Source organism: Panthera leo, chromosome D2, assembly GCF_018350215.1.
Source record: "Panthera leo isolate Ple1 chromosome D2, P.leo_Ple1_pat1.1, whole genome shotgun sequence".
NCBI lineage: Eukaryota > Metazoa > Chordata > Mammalia > Carnivora > Felidae > Panthera > Panthera leo.
In genome coordinates this window covers 28,651,366-28,672,185 of record NC_056689.1, presented here as the reverse complement: position 1 = coordinate 28,672,185, position 20,820 = coordinate 28,651,366, and the positions used below count along the sequence as shown (strand labels likewise).

The 20,820-nt window shown below is 34.9% G+C and overlaps 1 protein-coding gene across 12 annotated transcripts in view; it reads left to right on the top strand.

Moving 5' to 3' along the window:
- HERC4 (HECT and RLD domain containing E3 ubiquitin protein ligase 4) overlaps window positions 1-20,820 on the top strand; it is a 136,100-nt gene that overhangs the window by 94,805 nt on the left and 20,475 nt on the right. For 10 of the 12 annotated variants that reach the window (XM_042908370.1, XM_042908375.1, XM_042908374.1 and 7 more), the window contains 4 exons: window positions 8,472-8,495; window positions 10,973-11,071; window positions 13,967-14,134; window positions 14,365-14,508. In XM_042908370.1, coding sequence (XP_042764304.1) covers window positions 8,472-8,495; window positions 10,973-11,071; window positions 13,967-14,134; window positions 14,365-14,508 — 435 coding nt within the window. The remainder of the gene's footprint in view (window positions 1-8,471; window positions 8,496-10,972; window positions 11,072-13,966; window positions 14,135-14,364; window positions 14,509-20,820) is intronic. The other 2 variants (XM_042908373.1, XM_042908378.1) reach the window with 1 other exon arrangement.

The window sequence follows — 20,820 nt, the reverse complement described above, 5'->3', positions numbered from 1 at the left end:
AAGCTTATTTTGAAATAAAAGCACATTGGGAAGAAGCAGCTACTTATTATGCAGTATTTATAAGAAAACACTCCACTCTTATACCAAAGCCAAACCAAACTAAAGAAAAATGCAAATGTGACATGGACTTTTAACTCTCACTTATTTTCCATGAGGTTGTCTTTTAATTCTTCTATGTTGAGAATATTGGAGTCCTTGGTAGAACTCTAAGAATATAGTACTATTGTGAGATTAGTGCCCCAGAATTATAAAAAGAGAGTCCTAGGACCATTAATTCCATTTTTCCCCCCTTTGTATTTCAGATTTTTGACATACATCTACATGTGTATATACTTCCCATGTGGCTAAGTCTCTAGTAACTAGACACTTAATGCCCCATTAAAATAATAGCAGTCTTCTAAAGCTTTATTTCGACACACAAAATTTTAATATAGAAATGGGTAAGCAGATCTAAAACAGGTTTAAAACTCTTACTTGCTAATCATTGTAGGATACTTGAGGCCAATTATTTTACCCCCGAAGTAGGTAATTTAAGCAGTATGTATGTAGCAGTTGTAGAAAGGTTAAGTAACCTGTCCATAAGGAGCTTGCTAGGTACCAGGTGCAAACTCTTTGTGGTGGATACACACTCTATAAGTTTATTCACCAGCACCTCTAATAGTATCTGGCATATGTGTAGTGGCAGTAAACACATACAGTAGTTTTTGAATGTCACTGTGATTTAGTGCATGCTAATTTTAAAATAGTCTCTTCTGTAGGAATCAGGTCACTTCTAGAACATCTTTTCCTTCCCTGGTATGTGCATTTGGTTAAGAGAGAGATTTGTTCATTTTTTCCCCCCAAGAATCATTGGGAGTTTCAGTCAAATTTATAGCTGCTTTGCAGACTTAGATCTACTCATTTGCTCATTCAACAAATAATGAGAATATTGAGAAACTCCTGTGACTGGCATCAGTTTAGGTATTGCAAATATAGTGATGAACCAGACAGATAAGAGCCATGTTCTTACACAGCTTATAATCCAGTGGGCAAGGTGGACAATAATACAGTAAAGCAAAAAAAAATTAGCTAATAATATACACAGTATAGAGAATTAAAATAAGAGAATATAATAGAGACTGGATGGTTTCTTACAATTGGATAATCAGAAAAAGCTTATCTGATGAAGTATGGGCTGTTCAAGAAAAATGAACATCCAGTAAAAGACCTTAGGTGAGAACAAGCTTAATATGATTGAAGGATAGGAAGAGGCCAGGAAGGCTAAAATATGGCATTGTGGAGAGTTCAGAGAAATGGATAGACATCAGATCATGGAGGGTTTAATAAATTAGGATCAAGAACTTGGATTTTATCTGAAGTGTTATGATAAGCCATTAGAAGGTTGGAATCCTAAGTCTGCATATAAACTTGACACAACCACGTAGGGTATCCTGGTCTTTGAGCAGTGTTTTTGAAATTGGACTGATATATAGACCCCTTTTAAAGTAAAACAATTTCTTAAGTCCAGTGTTCACTTACATTATTTTTGACTATATTATTTAAATATATACAAACACTAAAACAAGTTCTAAACTTACATTTTTAAAGAACTCTAAAACCATAACAAATTTATAAATTAATTATAAATAACACTACAAATTCAAAAATCAAGTTACTATTTAGTATGGAATATAATTGTGTTTTGATGATCAGGAATCTTACCTCCTAGCCTAAATATGATAAGAAAGTAGGGTAGCATAAAAGCATCTCGGTTCAAATCTGAGCTCAGCATTTACTCACTCTCTGTCATTGGGGAAATTACTTAATTCTTTTTCTGTAAATTAGGGATAATAATACCTATCTTATATAGTTATTGAGATTAATTGGTATGATACATCTAAAGTGCTTAGGGCAGTTCTTGGCACATAGTTAAGTCTTGGTAAAATGATGTTATTATTGCTGACTGCCTATACACAGGCTTTAAAGTTTGGCAGTAGCCTCTATTCTGAGGTGTCTAATAACACTGTTATCTTGCTGCCTTTCTCACCTTTCTCTATTTGAACTACAATGAAACATTTCCTTTTAGAATGAGATGTCATAGTAATTTGGCCTTCACTCATCAAGCACATCATTTATGTATGAAATCCTAAACATAGAGATCCTTCCTATTTGGTGCCAGTTTGATTACAATCACAACCATTGCAGCTCTTGGAATTTCATGGTGATACTGGATTTATTAATGGATTATCCTAATTTTAGATTTTTAAGTCATTTTTTAAAATTCTGGTATAAAAACACTAAAATAAATTCTCCCAGAGCACTCATAGACCCTTAAAAATAAATATATTTCTCAGAGATGTAAGCCTAGTTTGAGAAACATTATCTTAGAGTCATATCTTCCTGTTTTACTATGAATTAGATTAGGTACCCTTTGATATGAATTTGTATCTAGTATGTAGGTCATAAACTACTTGTATTCATAACAAGTAACACAAATGCCAGTCCCATAGAATTTTTTAGTTTGTAGTAATCTTTGTGGAAAAGCTATGGTTTGAATGTTTACTTTTAAGTTTGGCAGGCCTGTATCCAGACTCCTCTTGGTATATAGCTGAGGTGATACCAAATTGAATTTCCTTAGGAGCTGCTATCTCAGTGCTACTGTTTTCTGTTGAGAGGGAAGCCATAGAGGACTACCTTCCTATTTCTAGGTTTTTTCTCTTTCTCATTCTGTCCAGATTATATCTTTATTATACTTGATAATTGCCCTCCATTACTCTTTGTGCCTCAAGGTTTTCCTTTATTTGTAGACAGAGTGATATTGAATAGGTGGCTGCAGCAGTGAAAGCTTGTTCTTTATTTAATTGGATAGTGGGTTTAATATCAAATCTTAAATTTTTTTTTTTTATGTTTACTTACTTTGAGAGTCAAAATACAAATGGGGGAAGGGCAGAGGGAGAGGGGGAGACAGAATTGGAAGCAGGCTCCAGGCTCTGAACTGTCTGCACAGAGCCCGACGCGGGGCTCAAACCCACTAACTGAACTGAGAGCATGACCGGAGCTGAAGTTGGACAGTTAACCGACTGAGCCATCGGGTGCCCCTAATATCAAATCTTAGAAATCAGAATGCAGAACCTGTGATTTGGGTTCTTCTAATCTACCTCTGGGAAAAGAAAGCTGGCATTTACTTTGAAGGTCTTTGTGTACCTCTTATTTATATAGTTCATTAATTTATATTATGACATTTGATTTCACAAAGCTCCCTTCTTTGAGAGAGTTAAAAGCGCTTATTCCACGTTTCACGTTTACACATAACTCTAAAGACTCTTTTCCTGAGGGTTTTTAATAAAATTCATGCTTGTATTGCTAGTCTTAATGCTAGGCTGAACATCACATTAACACTCTAAGATTTAAAAAAATCTATTCTAAATATACTTACATGCTGTTTTGTGATGATACAGAGGTGTATGTATGTTTGTATACACGTTAACATATGTATATACATGTATGTAAATGCATATATATGTGTATATATACACATATGTAACACTATTGAATAAGTTATAATCTTAAAGTAGTTCCATTGCTTCACAATATTGCAAGCTTACAATATTCTTTGATAAAACATAATTACTATGAATTATAAGAAATATACATCTTTAAGTTTTACTTATATACACATGTATTCATATATATGTAACTTTACCTTGTTCTCAATACTGTAAGGAAATTGTTTACCTTTATTATATTTGCTTTATGCTATAATCTGTTAAAAATTTTTTTCCTCCATTTCTTTTCTTTCCCAGTCAAGGATTTTAAGAATCCAGCACGTATATACTTCCCTGATCTCTAAACATTAAAAACTAATTCTGTGAAGTTCTTTGCTTTTCTTATAATATCCTTTTTTGTACTGCTGAGACTTCTAACTTTTCACCTCATCCCCTTTCATTTTCCTATCCTTTTTAACCTAACTCTGTAAAGTGTTTTGCTTGATCCTCCTACTCTTGCTGGTTACTGTAAGCTTCTCTGTTTTTTTGTTTATCAGGACTCTGATCATTTTAAAGATTGATTATAAGTATGTATATATATAATCTCTACACCCAACATGGGGCTCAAACTCCCAACCATGAAATCAGGAGTCACACACTCTACCAAGTGAACCAGCCAGGCACCCGTCAAGACTCTGATCTTGGTGTATGAAACTTTTTTCAGTTGGATTTTTCAGCTTTTTATCTGTTTTTCTCCCTCCACAGTAATCTCTAGGCAAAATAAAATGGCACATGGGTTCTTTTTCTCTTCTGATATTTGATTTTTCTCCATTTTCTAAGTACTGTTCTTAGTTGTATATTTCCTTACCTTCTTTTAACTTTGCATTTAAGTTGAAAATACTTTAGTGGTTGCTACTAAACTTTGTTGTTTTTTCTTCCTTCTCTTATACTTTTAGTTACTATCCTACATATCGTCAATATTTACTTAGTAAAAATGGACTAATTTAGAATGAAGTATAGAATGGTCTATGCTGGGTCCGCTTGTTTGTATTACTATAAGGTTCTTATTATATAATTTAAAAAATACATATCTTGAAATACAATTTATTTCAAGAACTGTATACCTATGGAAGGCATGTCATATATAAGTAGATACTAATGAAGATACTTGGTAAATTGGTGAAATTTTTAGTCTTTCATGTTGTATTACATACATGCTTTTTAAAGTCATAAGTCATATTTATTTGATATTAATTGTGCTATGTATATAAATCATCACTATCTTTGTTCTATGGAGTTAAGTTGCACTTTAACAGTGCTGAGCTAGCAGCATGACATGTTCACCAGCAAACTAGAAGGATAGACTGATATAACAGTTGGGGAGACCAGCTTGGAAATATCCCCCAGTACTTTCTGGGTTTGAGTTTTGTTTTCATTTAATAAAAAGAAGAAATTAAAGTACATTTGTGCTCCTTTGCAGCTGTAATATTTCCTAGAAAAGTTCATCCTTGCTTTGTAAAGCTCCCTAATCATTTTTAATGGCATTAATATTTTACAGACTAAACTCTTAGACTGATTATGTATTGGATTACCAAATTATGTTTGTGTATTTCCATTTCCTTCATGTTTTAGATGCTGTCTTTTTATTTTCATTTAATCGCCAAGACCTTTCATATTTACTGGAATCACTTCATTAACTTGAGTATCCCCTTAGAATAATCCTGTGTTACATCATTAAGTCAAAATGACACCAGCAGTGGTATAGTGCTTTGCCATAAGTAATTAGTTGAAACTAAAATGTGCCAATGAGCTCCATCTTTTTGTCTATAACCAACTGGAACCATCATTAACCATTGGTGTTAAAAGCATCTTTAGTGAAGTCTGCTTTAGACCATGAGAACCTGACTTTTGGAACATTCCTTAAAGCCTTTCTCACTCCAGCTTCTAGGACATTGAGCAACTAAAATTAGGCATGCCTTGACCCAGTTTCAGGACTTCCACTCTAAAAACAGCCAACAACTATTACTTGAGTATGTGGATTTGGAGCCAATAGTAGGTCACACATTGAGTGATATGTTGAATTTTTAGCAATAAACCTTTAAGTAACCTCACATGTTTTATGATAGAGCCTGTCTCCAACCCTCATGACTTTGTTTTCCTTTTAAATTTCCCTTGGAAATACTACTTTGACTGAATCAGATTTGCAAATAATATAACAAGTACATTGCAACTCTAGAGTTCATCCATGCTCTTTTAAGCATTTACCTTTTTTCCTTTTTGCATTTACCTTTTTAAAAATGTTTGAGCTCTTGGGGTGCCTGAGTAGCTCAGTCAGTTTATAAGCATCTGACTTCTGCTCAGGTCATGATCTCACGGTTTGTGAGTTCAAGCCCCGCATTGGGCTCTGTGCTGACAGCCTGGAGCCTGGAGCCTCCTTCAGATTCTGTGCCCCTGTCTCTCTCTCTCTCTGTCTCTCTCTCTCTGTCTCTCTCTCTCTCTGTCTCTCTCTGCCCCTCCCCAGCTTGCATTCTCTTTCCCTCTCAGAAATAAATAAATAAACATTAAAAAATTGTTTTAAATGTTTGAGCTTTTGTCTAAGATCCTTAACCTTTAAATTGAAATTTCTAATAATGATCTTAATCTGTTTCACCCTTGGATGCCTCTCTCTTAGATAATAGTTTCACTTGATATCTAAAAGCTTCTCAAGCTTTCCACAAATCCCATTATTTCCTATATTCCTTTCAGCTTACATCATCCTACAGTCAAATAGGTTCTGCTTTAGTATGGTTTAGTCATACTATAAATTCCAACAATCTTATTGATTTCTCCAATGCATAACGATATGCATAGCACCTTTATCTGTTTACATGTAGCAATAAAAATAGTGCATATATATTTTATTATTTATTTAAGAATAAATTTAATCTCCCATGATATAAACTATATTGGTATCTAGTATAGTTGTCAAGCAGGCTATATAGGTAGTCAGAAAATATTGAAAGGTATTTCTTTGCTTATTCAAGCTTTCATGATAGTAATAGCATTTTTAAAATGTCCCCACAAGATATACTGTAAAAGAATGTCACATGTGCCTGTGAAGTTGGTTTCAAATTAAACTGGTGTAATCTAAAAGGCATTTCAGCAGTACAGCTTCTAAATATGTTCTTGTTAACATTGTTAGTAGGGGCACTGATGTAGTGATAACTTGGTACTCTGAATTTTTTGGAAGAAACTACTATCAATAAATAACCTTTCTCCAAGTAGGATTTGTATAGAGTCTTATTTTGCTTATTTTTATACTGCTTTGGCTTTGTTTAGCACAATGAGAGAACCCTAGATCTTTGCTCAGATCTTAAAGTCTCCAAAGGTACCCCCAAAGTGTGCGAGCATTTAGCAAGCTATGAATTTATAAGGAATAGACAGCACAAGACTGCACTCACTTCTGGTGTGAATTCCAAGTTTGAGGGGTTCCTCACACCACACTGAGGTTCAATAATTTGCTACAAGTTCTCACAGAACTCACTGGAAACTGTTACAGTGATGTTAACAGTTTATTGTATGGAAAGCATACAGATTGAAATTAGGGGGAAAAGCACATAGAATGGACTCTGGAAGAGGTACCAAAGGCACAGCTTCTATTTTCTTCTCCCTGTGGAGTCAGGGATGAGTTACTTTCCTAGCATCTCTGTGTGGTGATACTCACAGAATATTGGCAACCACAGAAGCTCACCAGATCCTTGAGGCCCAGAGTTTTTATTGAGGCTTGATTACATACTGCCTATGCCGATAACCTTTAGCGTCCACTTCTTCTGAAGGCAGAAATGATAACCAAATGGTCCAGAGCTCTCAGACAAAGACACTCCTATGAGGCTTGACATTCCAGCTGCCCATAGATCACCCCCAGCAGCTTAGGGCAAAAGCAGACCTCTCTTTGGGTAAGATTAATTCCTCATTATGCTAAGTACCATCTGCAAATTTAGTGACGTGTTTTTGGAAATTCTAACACTTTATATGAGTCTGTACCCTGAGTATATGTAGAAGCATTCTGCAAGAAAGTGTATCTTTCCGTTGAGTGAAGTAGTAAGCTTTCATTATAATATCCATTATTATTCCCTTCGTAAATCTCTCTTTCTCTCCTCATTTTTTCTTTCTGTTTACCAACTCCTAAACCCTGTCATATACTTTCAATTAAAAACAAATTTTTTTTTTTTTAAATGTTGATTTATTTTTTGAGAGAGGGAGAGACAGTGCACGCAGGGGAGGAGCATGAGAGAGGGAGACACAGAATCTGAAGCAGGCTCCGGGCTCTGAGCTGAGCTGTTAGCCCAGAGTCTGATGGAGGGCTCTACTCATGGACTGCGAGATCATGACCTCAGCAGAAGTCAGATGCTTAACTGACTGAGCCACCCAGGCGCCCCTTTGTACTTTCAGTTTTAAGCTAATTCAGTGTTAAAGAATCCTTAATGTAAGATATCCTAAGTTTTCGTTCGTTATTTCTGACAAGTAAAAACATTTAATGGCTTATTTTCTTCACTTTGTTTTCATATAGTATTTTAATATGCTAAATACTTTTCAAGCATTTTGTCAAGATTTAACCAGGTCCTTGGGGAGAAGTTGGGGAATATTTTCTCCATTTTCCAGGTGGAGAAACTAAGACATAAAATGACTTCTTCAAGACCAAGCTTAGGACTTAGGATTAGTTTCCACATTTTACCTGAATTCTACAATTGGGGTGCTTAGTTGCTAAAGTCAAATTTCTTTATGTTCAAGCCTTGATAATTTTATGACCACAAGATACATGAAAGAAAGGTCTTAGTTTTATAGGTATAGATATATAAGATGCACATGAAAAGGGTAAGTTTTGTTGTAGGTATATTTTGGTCTACTTCATTAATTCAGTATTCTGTAGCAAAATATATGAAATGCTACTTTGAATAGAAATAGTTAAATTTGGACACTAACATTGCTCTTTCCTCATTACTGTTACGTTCTGCACTGCTGTCTTAGGATGTCAACCATGGATTAACTGAGGTAAGTTTGGTGTAATAAAGTCTCATGTTCAGAGTAAGATATACTCTGTTTTATCTTAAGTAATAGGAGAGCAAGTTTCCTGTTTAGTTTGATAAATTTATATATAGATAGGTAGATATAGCTATCTATCCATATATATAAAATTTTTAATGACTATATAGGAGTTGTCCTATACAACATTTCAAAGGAGTTTTTTGAAGAAAATTAAAACCTCTGTTTTAGTTATCATTACACTTGTATGATGCCTTTCAACAATATTTGCTTTATTATTATTTTTTAATTTTATTTTGGGGCTGCCTGGATGGCTCAGTTGGTTGAATGTCTGACTCTTGGTTTCAGCGCAGGTCATGATCCCTGGGTTGTGGGATTGAGGCCCACATCAGGCTCCGCTCTGAGCATGGAGCCTGCTTAGGATTCTTTCCCTCTGTCTCCCTCTGCCCCTCTCCCCCACTCTCTCTCTCTCTTAAAAAAAAAAAAAAAAAAAAAAAAAAAAAAAGATTTCTATTTTAAAAATAAAAAAATAATTTTTAATTAAGATTTTATTTTCTCCACCCTATGTGGGACTCAAACTCACAACCCTGAGATCAAGAGTCGCATATTGTACTGACTGAGCCAGCCAGGCACCCCAACAATATTTGCTTTAAAATAATGTCTACCCTCCTAAAGTCTTCCAGTATAAAATTAACACGTGTCCTTTGTAATATAAAAAAGCAAACTTTTAAAATCTGACAAATGCTTACCCAGTAAGGCAAAAAATATTTTATAGAACTAAAATGATCTTCAATTTTTAAGCTAATAATTAATACTCAAAATGATCATCATAAAGTTAAATAAACTCAGTATGGTCATCTTCCTCACTTTGTATAATATACTGTCTTAGCATATAAAGTTTTAGCACTTTGGTTTATATTATCAACAAACCTGAATAACCTTTTTAATACTTGGAATTGTTATAATACTTCTTTTATACTTTCATTATAGACTTCAGGTTTTCTTGTTTTGTTTTGCATTTTTCCCAGGACTTGAACCAGTGAAGCATTTAGAATTAACTTTATATTATAGGCCTAATATTGTTTGCTTCCTTATCTTCACATAGAAATAGCACATAAAATTATGAAATCATAGACTTTAGAAACCAAAAGGGACCTGAGAAATCATTTTGGTAGTTTTAAATTTCAGAATTGTGAAATGACATTCTACCATCAGTAGGTAGTGACACAAATACAGGATCAAGGTAAAAATTGTCATATGAAAAATAATGAAAAATGATAATTTACTGTAAGGTTAATATAACCCACGATGCTGTCTTACATGTTGTCAACAAAGAGTTGATAGTCTCATTGTATACTGTACTGATTGGGCCCTATTAGATTATTTTGTTTGTTTTTAAGAGAGACTTATATAAATTAAAATACATTTAAAAGAAGGCAGTTGAGATGGAGAAGGGCTGGAAACCATAGTATTGTCAGAATGGCTGGAAAAACTGGGAATGTTTACTATGGAAAAAAGACAATTTAGAGAGAGCATGGGCACTTGAAATATTTTAAACCATATAGGCTTCCCTGCAATGAAGATTGCAATACAAAACAAAGTAATGCATAATGATGTTTATAAATGTAGATTCAGACTTAATAAGAAGAACTTCCTAAGCACATAAGAAGTGGATTTTTTCATGGTGTATTGAAAGTCTTCACTAGAAACCTTACAGCAGGGTCTCTGTTTCAGGGCTGACACAAAAACATTGCCTTGTTGGGTAGATGGTAGGAATACGGCCTCCTTTGACTGCAAGAATCTGTGACTAGAAGTTCATAGATCTTTGTATTTTTCTGCATTGTTAAAATACTTAGCAATCAATCACTGTATTACTTGCTAGGTTAAATAATTGTCTGTAAGGTGGGTAATGTGTGATAATGGTAATAATCCGGTTTCTCAGCTTTAAAGATTGACAGGAAATAATGGTACTTCATGGTACTTATTTTGTAGGTTAAATGAATGAAAGATTGTTGACTTACATTAGTGTTGGTACCCTAACGGCATGCAGTATATAACTGTTAAATGAATGAATAAGCAGATTGCTTATCATTGGCCTCGGTTGCTAGAGTAGCCTTGGGTACTCTAGAACTGGGTAATGTATTTAACATAGGAGCCCCCAACTTTAAGATATATTTGCCTCCTAATTTACTGAATCTTGAAGTTAATACATGTTAAGCAAAAGATCCTTGTAATTTACAATTGTATGTACTTTCAAGTATATAATTCCTTCCTAAAATTGAGGTTATTGAGAATGGGGGTTATTCCAGTGCCTCATCTGATAATCAGTAAAAATTCCATATTTGAAAGGAAGCACAATATTTATAATTCCTGGATAACATACAGGTGAATAAACCAAGAATATGATCAGCTTTAAAAGAAATGACAGTACCTACAAAAAATATATCACAAATCAGTTTGTTCTAATAAGTTAATTTTATTTCCAGTTGGCAGATATTCCTGTTACAATCTGCACATATCCATTTGTATTTGATGCCCAAGCAAAAACTACTCTGTTACAAACAGATGCAGTCTTACAGATGCAGGTAAGATATAGTTTAATACTAACTGACTTGAGAATGGTTTTGGAATTGTTTCTGTAATGTTTTTAAAAAGTAAATATTTGTTGGGGCACCTGGTTGGCTCAGTTGGTTAAGCATCTGACTTCTGTTCAGGTCATGATTTTGCACTTTGTGGGTTCAAGCCCCACATCAGACTCTGTGCTGACAGCTCAGAGCCTGAAGCCTGCTTTGGATTCTGTGTCTCCCTCTCTCTTTGCCCCTTCCCCCCTCGTTTTCTCTCTCTCTCTCTCTCTCTCTCTCTCTCTCTCTCTCTCAAAAATAAATAAAACATTTTTTTAAAAAAAGTAAATATTTGAAGTTTGCCTATAATCTGTAATCTTTGGGAACATTCTGTACCTTTGCAAAGGTACCTCATAATTGCATGTGACAAGTGTACTGTTACGAAGGCTTATATATATTTAAATGAAAATAGAATAGTTTAGCTTTTAATCATTTATATCTAAAAAATGGTATAAACATCTTTCATTGTAGAAATATGTAATCTTTATAAACAGTTTTATTAGCTTACTTGATAAACTTGGGTTTGTTTCAAATCTTGCTTCATTATATATTCCATATTTATATACTTGGTAAAAGATGGAAGTAACCAGAGGTGATGTGATGTTAAAGTAAGAGGTATTTGATCACGTGTTAGGGGGAGGATATGAAGTTTCCTTGAAGAAAGTGTTAGTAATAAGTAAGACATTTTCCTGAGGTTGGTCGTCTCCTGCTCTTCCATCTCCTTTCTCCCCCAATCTGCTCTGTTTTATGTTGAACATTTTTTCATTTATAATGAGGGTTTTTTTTTTTAACTAACTTACATTATCATTTTAAGAACTATAGTAGATGTGCTGTATCTTTTGAACCTGTAAATTTAAAAAGGTTTTGAGTTTTATTTTCTAGTATAGAATATCAGACTATAGAGGCTAAGGACTAAGAAAAGGGTAAGAAGAAAGCTTGAGCTCTTAAAATCTAAAAATGCTTTAAAAAATTATCAGCACCCCACCCCAATTTTGATAGCTGTTTTCATTCCTTTAAAATAAATGCCTTTGGTATTTTAAATGCCTCTAGATATTTAAATAATAAACACTAGGGGGAATTTTACATATGTGCTTATATCCATTTTCATCATTAGAGGAAATAATACACATTTTATTTTTAGAGAGAGCACGTGTATACACAGGCAGGGAAGAGGGGCAAAGGGAGAGAGAGCGAGAATCTTTTTTCTTTTTTAAGGCTAATTTTTAAAAAAATTTTTATAAATTTTTTTTAAGTTTATTTACTTATTTTGAGAGAGACAGAGACAGCACAAGTGGGGGAGGGGCAGAGAGAGGGAGAGAGAAACCCAAGCAGGCTCCGTGCTGTCAGCTTAGAGCCTGATTGGGGCTCAGACTCACGAAATGTGAGATCGTGACCTGAGCTGAAACTGAGAAATGCCCCAAGAGGGAGAATCTTAAGCAGTCTCACCACTCAGTGTGGATCCCAATGCAGGGCTTGATCCTACCACCCTGGTTTAATGACCTGACCTGAAATCAAGAGTTGGTCTCCTGGGGCGCCTGGGTGGCTCAGTTGGTTGGGTATCTGACTTCATCTCAGTTCATGATCTCACAGTTTGTGGGTTCAAGCCCCACATCGGGCTCTGTGCTGATAGCTCAGAGCCTGGAGCCTGCTTTGGATTCTGTCTCCCCCTCTCTCTGCCCTACACCAGCCCCCCTCCCTCCCCCCCCCCCCCACGTGCTATGTCTCTCTCTCAAAAATGAATAAACATTAGGAAAAAAAAAAAAGTTGGTCTCTCAACTGACTGAGCTATCCAGGCATATCCAGGAGAAATATTTTTGTAGGGTTTATACTAACAACTGGTGAACTAGTTTTTGATGGTCTTTCTTAAAACAATAATCACCACATGCTTTTAATACATAGTACATTCCATTTTAGGATAAGAACACTGGGAAAACCATAAGAAATGAACAAAGGCTTTAAATGGTGAAAGCCAAATGCTTGGTTTGTGAACATGGTGATCACTCTTCTAGATGAATTCCTTTCTTTTTTTTTTTTTTTTTTTATGTTTATTTATTTATTTTAATGTTTATTTGTGAGAGAGAGAGAGAACAGAACGAGCTGGGAGGAGGGGCAGAGGGAGAGGAAGAGATCCCAAGCAAGGTCTGTGCTGGCAGTGCAGACCCTGACACAGGGCTCCATCCCACAAACTCATGAACTGTGAGATCATGACCTGAGCCGAAATCAAAAGCCAGATGCTTAACAGACTGAGCCACATTGGCGCCCCTACTAAATGAATTTCTGTAACTCCTCAGCCAGGCTGTTCCTTATTCTCATTTGAGGTTGTTTTAATGCTGTTTTCTTTTTTCTCCTCACTCTTCATCCCGCTTATCTTTTGAGAAATAGCAGTGTTTAGATTTACCATATTATTATAGTTCCATGCTTGCATAATGGTATCATTAGCTATACATTAGTATAAAAGTATTCAAGGGGCGCCTGGGTGGCTCAGTAGGTTAAGCGTCTGACTTTGGCTTAGGTCGTGATCTCACGGTTCATGAATTCGAGCCCTGCATTGGGCTCTCTGCTGTCAGCACAAAGTTCACTTCTGATCCTCTGTCCCTCTCTCTTTGTCTCCCTCTCTCTAAAATTAAAACATTAAAAAAAAACATTCAATAGGACACTCATTATGCTGAGAATACAGTTTATTAAGCTCTTATGCTCTATTAGATACTGTGTGAGGTGTTATGTGAATTAAGTAGCATAGGAACTATTATAGGAATTATAAATATAGGATTATAATTAATAGGTAGAAGTTAGCTTACCCAGTCACCTTTATAGTTTCTTTATAGCATTGTATTAAAATTTTAATCTTTTGTTTTCTAGATGGCTATTGACCAGGCCCATAGACAGAATGTCTCCTCTCTTTTTCTCCCGGTGATTGAATCTGTGAATCCCTGCTTAATTCTAGTTGTACGCAGAGAAAATATTGTAGGAGATGCAATGGAAGTCCTTAGGAAAACAAAGAATATAGACTACAAAAAGCCACTCAAGGTAATTTGACATTTTCTATTATATAATTGGGACTTTATTCAGAAAATACGTTTAAAGTTTTTCTGTTTTTAATGTATCTTTGAAACTTAATAAATAAAACTATATAAAACCTAAAAAAATTTTTTAAACTGTTAATTGCTGAGCATTTATTGTAATAAATTACACGTTATGGGCTCTCCACAATATACTTCCATTTCTTTACATTCAGTGTTTGCATTATGCTATTTTAGGTTATATTTGTTGGAGAAGATGCTGTTGATGCAGGAGGAGTACGCAAAGAATTTTTCTTGCTCATCATGAGGGAATTATTGGATCCTAAATATGGCATGTTTAGGTATTATGAAGATTCCAGGCTCATTTGGTTTTCTGATAAGGTGAAGTCCAACCATCTAAATTATTTCTATGTATATACCTATGTATGTATACCTACATGTGTCAAGTTAACTCAGTAAATAAGAGTTATTACTGAATTCCTAACATTTTATTCAGAGATCTGCTTTACCACAATTTGAAAAATTATAAACTTTTGGACTCAAAGTCGTCAGAACACATTAATGCTTCCCACACATTTCCAGTTAGCAAAATAAAGGAATGGTCAGCCTGAGAATGATGACCTTTCTTTCCGCTGATTTAGATTTAGGATTGAATAATTATTACCAGATTAACTTCTCTTTTGGGAAGAATTAATTTATCAGTAGCAATCATTGATTTTTCTAACTTATCGTTTAGGGCAGAGGTAACTACGCAGCAAATTACAGTCCATAAACTAAGTTCTTTCCAGCACATGTTCTTGTAAATAAAGTCATGCCCACTTTTTTACCTATTCATGTTCATGGCTGCTTTCTAGCTACAGCTGGGAGAGGCAGAGTTGAGTAGTTAAGACAAAGACTGTATTATCAGCAAAGCCTGAAATATTTACCATCTTTTCCCTTACAGAAAGTTCACTGCCCCTTGATTTAGAGAGTATAAATGACGGATGGTTCAGTTTGTAGAATGAGTTGAAAGAATTTTGAATAGAATATTTTACTATTGGTTCTAAAAACCTTGATGTGTTATTTATTCATATTTCAGGAGGCTGACTATCCTTTGTGATATTAGCAGTCATTGATGATCAGTGCCTCATTAATTTATTAGGGGTTGCAAAATGGTGCTACTCTAACATTTCTTTTTCATTTTATTGGCTTGGGTACTTCTATACAGAGCAATTTCCCTCTATGTAGTATTTGGTTCCTTAGTAGTACAATTCATATGGGAATGGATTCTCTCTCTGTAGTTAACAATTTTTCAAAAGAATGAATCTGTTCATTGGCATATTCCAGTGATGACAATTTATTTTTTCAGTTTTTTTTTCATGGATTTAAACATATTTGATGTTTTTAGTCCATCATAGTTGTTATTATCTTTATTGATGCTCATATTATCTTATCTTTGTCTAGGGAGAGCTCTGCAAGTTGGCATCTGAGTTCTTTTGATACAACTTTATTACTCTTTCGTAGCTTCCTTACTATCTGGTGTACTTGGTATGAAAAAATACTCCAAAACTCTACATTTGCTGCCTAACAGTACCAACATTACCACCAGTATCATGATAAAAGCTGAAAATAGTTGTTTCTTTTTTTTTTTTAACTTGTTTTTGCAGGTTTTTTTTTTTTTTTTTTTTTTTTTTGTCCTTTGAGTATACTCCCAGGAGAGCTGTACAAATAATAGAGAGCAGTGCACTAGCAGGGTTATATGCAGTTGCCCTGTTTTTTAGAGGAGCTGGGGGTTTTAAGAAGGCAAATGGAAGGAGACCTAGAAGGAGTGAAGACCAGGAGACTTAACTTCTATGCCGAATCGTATGAAGTGTTGGAAGAGAAAACAGACACCATTTATGAGAGCTACAGGGGAAATAGTGTCCTCAGAAGACAGTCTTCTTCATTTACAAAAGAGGAAGGAAAATTTGGATAGAATTTTAGGATATGGGCAATTTTCCAAATGATAGATTGTGAGTTCCAGGGCAAACAGTGAAAGCGTTTAGTGGAGCAAAGATAGTTGTAAGATTGTGTCAGATTTTAGGGCCTGTATGGTGCCACATAAGATGGGATTAGGGATAACCTGTGATTTTGAGGCTTCCTATGTTGAGAAACAGACATGTAAGACATGGTGGAGTAGTCCTGATGACCTTTGAGGTAGGTGGATAATCTGATTGAATTACAGTCTCCTTCTTGGCTTGGTCTTGTGGGGTAGTTTGTTAATGGTATGGTAGATAGAATTTAAGAGGGTATATGGGGTGGAGGCCTGTCCTGCTAGGAACACAGAGAGTTCTGTGGGACTTCATTCAGTTCTGCAGAGAGGTAATGTTTTGAGACCAGGGGTGGGGCAGTCTTAACAAGCTTTATTGTGGATCTCTGTGAGATCTTTTCAGTTTATCTTGATTTCACCAATGGGAGCCCTGTTGAACTGGTTCCTCTTTTGTGTACTTTTGATGTGTCCCAATTTTTCCTTAATTATTCTTTACATTTGGTACAATAAATGTTACAGGCTCTTCTTGTGTTTACCCCAGCTCTAGCATTAGCCTTTTTTCCTTAAAAGCCCTCGCTTCTTCAGATGGAAATAGTATTCAGAAATCGTGCTCTGAATGCTAAGTGTACTCAACTGCTACCAGATAGTCATTGCTTTCAGATTCTCAGCAGACAGAGTTAGGAACTATGTGTATGCACACACATATGCACACATCTCATGATTTCCAACATATGTATGGTTTCTAACTGTGAGATCATAGTGATATCTCTATACTATGCAAACACCATAGAGTTTACTCTAGCCTTCTTGTCCATTTTATGTGACTTAAATCACCAGTGAGAAACTTCATAGCTATCATCTTCAAGATACTTACTTAATCTACCCTGTATGTAGTCGCTCTTCTTGCTACACTGGCTGAAAGCTCAGCCCTTAGACATACTGGACCACTACCTCAGAGTAAGTGTATTACCCTAAACCTCAGTCCTGACCAGGAGAGGGAGAAGGCAGAAGGCTATATGTTCTTTTAAAAACTTTTTTTAATGAAGTAAAATTCATAACAAAATTCACCATTTTAGGAGTTTTTTTAATGTACAATTCAGTGGCATTTAGTATATTCACAGTGTTGTGCAACCAGCACCACTTTCTAGTTCCAGAACATTTCATCACCTCAACAGGAAACCTGTACATATTAAGCGGTTATTTCTCATTTCCTTCTCCCTCCAGCCCCTGATAACCACTACTCTATTGTTTGTCTCTGTGGATTTGTCTTTTCTTGATATTTGCTATAAATGAAGTTGTACAATATGTGGCGTTTTGTGGCTGGCTTCTTTCACTTAGTATGCTTCTAAGGTTCATCCATGCTGTACCACATATCAGTACTTCGTTCCATTTAACTGAATAATACTCATTTGTATGAATATACCTCATTTTGTTTATCCATCAGTCAATAGACATTTGGGCTATTTACCTCTTTTGGTAAAATGCTCTGAATAATGCTGCTATGAACATTTATGTGCAAGTTTTTGTTTGCACACTGCAATTAGTTTGGGTGTATTCCTAGGAGTGGAATTGCTAGGTCATATTATAATTCAGTTTGACTTTTTAAGGAACCACCAAACTGTTTACCTCCCCATCAGCAGTATGTGAGGATTCCAATTTCTCTACTTCGTGGGCAACATTTGCTATTTTCCTTTTTTTTAAATTCTATATTTCAAAAATGTTTTTTATTTATATATATTTCTTATTAGTATAGTGGGTATGAAGTGCTGGGGTACTAAATTGCATTTCCTTAATGGCTAGTTGATGTGTTTGATTTGTCATATTCTTTAGCAAAATGTCTTTTAAGCCCTCTGCTCATTTTAAAATTAGATTGTCATTTTGTTGAGTTTGAAGAGTTCTTTGTATATTCTGGATACTGGACTCATCAGATATGTGATTTGCAAATATTCTCTCCCATTTTATGGTTGCCTTTTCACTTTCTTGATAATATCTTTTTGCACACAAAAGTTTTAAATTTTGTTGGAGTCTTATTTATCTATTTTTTTCTTTTGTTGCATGTGCTTTTGGTGTCATAACTAAGAACCCATGGACTATTGCAAAGTCATGAAGATTAACCTGTGAATTTTCTTCTAAGAGTTTTACAGTTTTAGCTGTTATAGGTCTTTGGTCTATTTTGAGTTAATTTTTGGCTATGGTGTGAGGTAAGAGTTCAGCTTCATTCTCTGCATGTGAATAACTAGTTGTCCTACTATTATTTGTTAAAAAGGCTGTTGTTTCCTTACTGAATGGTTTTGGTACCCTTGTTGAAATTTAATTGACTACAAAAATATGGATTTATTTCTGGACTCTTAGTTTTTTATTCTAGTGAGATATATATATATATATATATATATATATATATATATATATATATATATCTCAATCTGTCCTTATGTCAGTACAGCACTATTTGTTTACTGTAGCTTTGTATAAATTTTATATTTGGTTTGTTCACTGCTAGGTAGAGAAATACAACTGATTATGCTCGCTTTGGCAGCACAGATACTAAAAGAAGTACAACTACTTTTTGTGTTTTAATCTTGTATTATGCAACTTTGCTAAATTCATTTATCAGCTCTAATAGATTGTTTTGTGGATGGATTTTCTTTATACGAGATCATGGCATCCACAAATGCAATAGATTTAATTTTACTTCTTTCCTTCCAATTTAGATACCTTTATTTCTTTTTCTTGCATCTAATTGCCCTGGCTAGAACTTCCAGTATACTTTCAAATACAAGTTGGTAAGAGTGCACATGCTTTTGTTTTTCCTGATCTGGTGGGATGTTAGATTTTTCATAAATTCCTTTTTAACGTTAAGGAAGTTCTCTTTTATGCCTAGTTTGTTGAGTATATTTATCATGAAAGAGAGCGGTATTTTGTCAGATGCTTTTGTGCATCCAGATGATCATGTGGTTTCCTTCCTTCATTCCATTAATGTGATGTATTACATTGGTGCGTTTTCCTATGTTGAACCACCTTGTGTTCTTGAGATAAAGCCCACTTGGTCATGGTGTATAATACTTTAATATGCTGCTGGATTCAGTTTGCTAATATTCTGTTGATGATTTTTCTATCCTTATTTATTAAGAATACTGGTCTATAGATTTCTTTTTGGTGTTTGTGATGCCTTTGTCGGTATTTGGTGTCATGGTATTTGACCTCACAGATGAGTTAGAAAATGTTCCCTCTTCCATTTCTTGGAAGAGGAAAAATTGGTGTTAATTATTCTTTAAATGTTTGGTAGAATCTGGTCATAGGCTTTTCTTTGTTGGAAGGTTTTTTTGTTTATTTAATGTTTATTTTTTGAGAGTGAGAGAGTGCAAACACAGGAGAGGGTCAGAGAGAGGGAGACAGAGAACAAGAATTAGGCTCTGGCAGAGGCTCAAACTCAAGAACGCTGAGACCACAACTTGAGCCAAAGTCAGACACTTAACCCACTGAGCCACCCAGGTGCCCCTGTTGGAAGGTTTTTGATTAATGATTCAGTTTCTTGTTACAGGTTGTGTTTCTTTTTCTTCTGGTGTCAGTTTGGTTGTTTGTATGTTCCTAGGAATTTGCCCATTTCATCTAGATTATCTATTTTGTTACACGGTTGTTCATAGTATTATCTTACAATCCTTTTTATTTCTGTAAGGATGATAGTAATGTCCCCACTTTCAATCCTGATTTTAGTAATGTGAGTCTTTTTTTTTTCTTGGTCATTCTAACTAAAGGTTTGTCAGTTTTGTTGCTTTTTTAAAAGAATCAACTTTTAGTTTTGTTGCTTCTATGTATTTTTCTCTCCTATATTTTATTTATCTCCACTTTCATCTTTATTGTTATCTCCCTCTACTAGCTTCAGGTTTAGTTTGCTCTTCTTTTTATAGTTCCTTAGGGTATGAAGTTTGATTATTGATTTGAGATATTTTTTCTTTTTTTTTTTTTTAATTTATTTTTTAATTTACATCCAAGTTAGTTACCATATAGTGCAGTAGTGATTTCAGTAGTAGATTCCAGTGATTCATTCCCTATGTATAACTCCCAGCAAGTGTCTTCCTTAATGCCCTTTACCCATTTAGCCCATCCCCCCACCCATTTTCTTTTTTAATATATATGTTTGTAACTACAAATTTACCTACGGATTGGGAATTATAAATTGCCTCTATAAATTGAAAAAGACTAAAATCATAAAAAATTAATTTTCTGACTACTATGGAATGAAACTGGAAATCAACAACAGAAGGAAATATAGAGGGTCCATGGCTGGCTCAGTCCAGTGGAGCTGCAACTCTTGATCTCCGGGTTCAAGCCCCACTTGGGTATATAGATTACTTAAAAATAAATCTATTAAAAAAAACCAAGGCAGAAGGAGGGGAGCCTGGGTGGCTTAGTCGTTTAAGCATCTCAAGTCATGATCTCACGTGGGTTCAAACCCTGTATCGGACTCTGCACTAACAGTGTGGAGCCTACTTGGGATTTTCTGTCTCCCTCCCTCCCTGCCCCCCCCCCCTAAAAAATAAATGAATAAACTTAAAATTTTTGGAGGCTTAATTTTTGACCTAACATATGGTCTTTCCTGGAAAATATCCTATTTGCGTTTGAGAATAATGTATTCTCTTGTTATTAAATGGAATGTTCCAAGCTGTCTGTTCAGTCTGGTCATT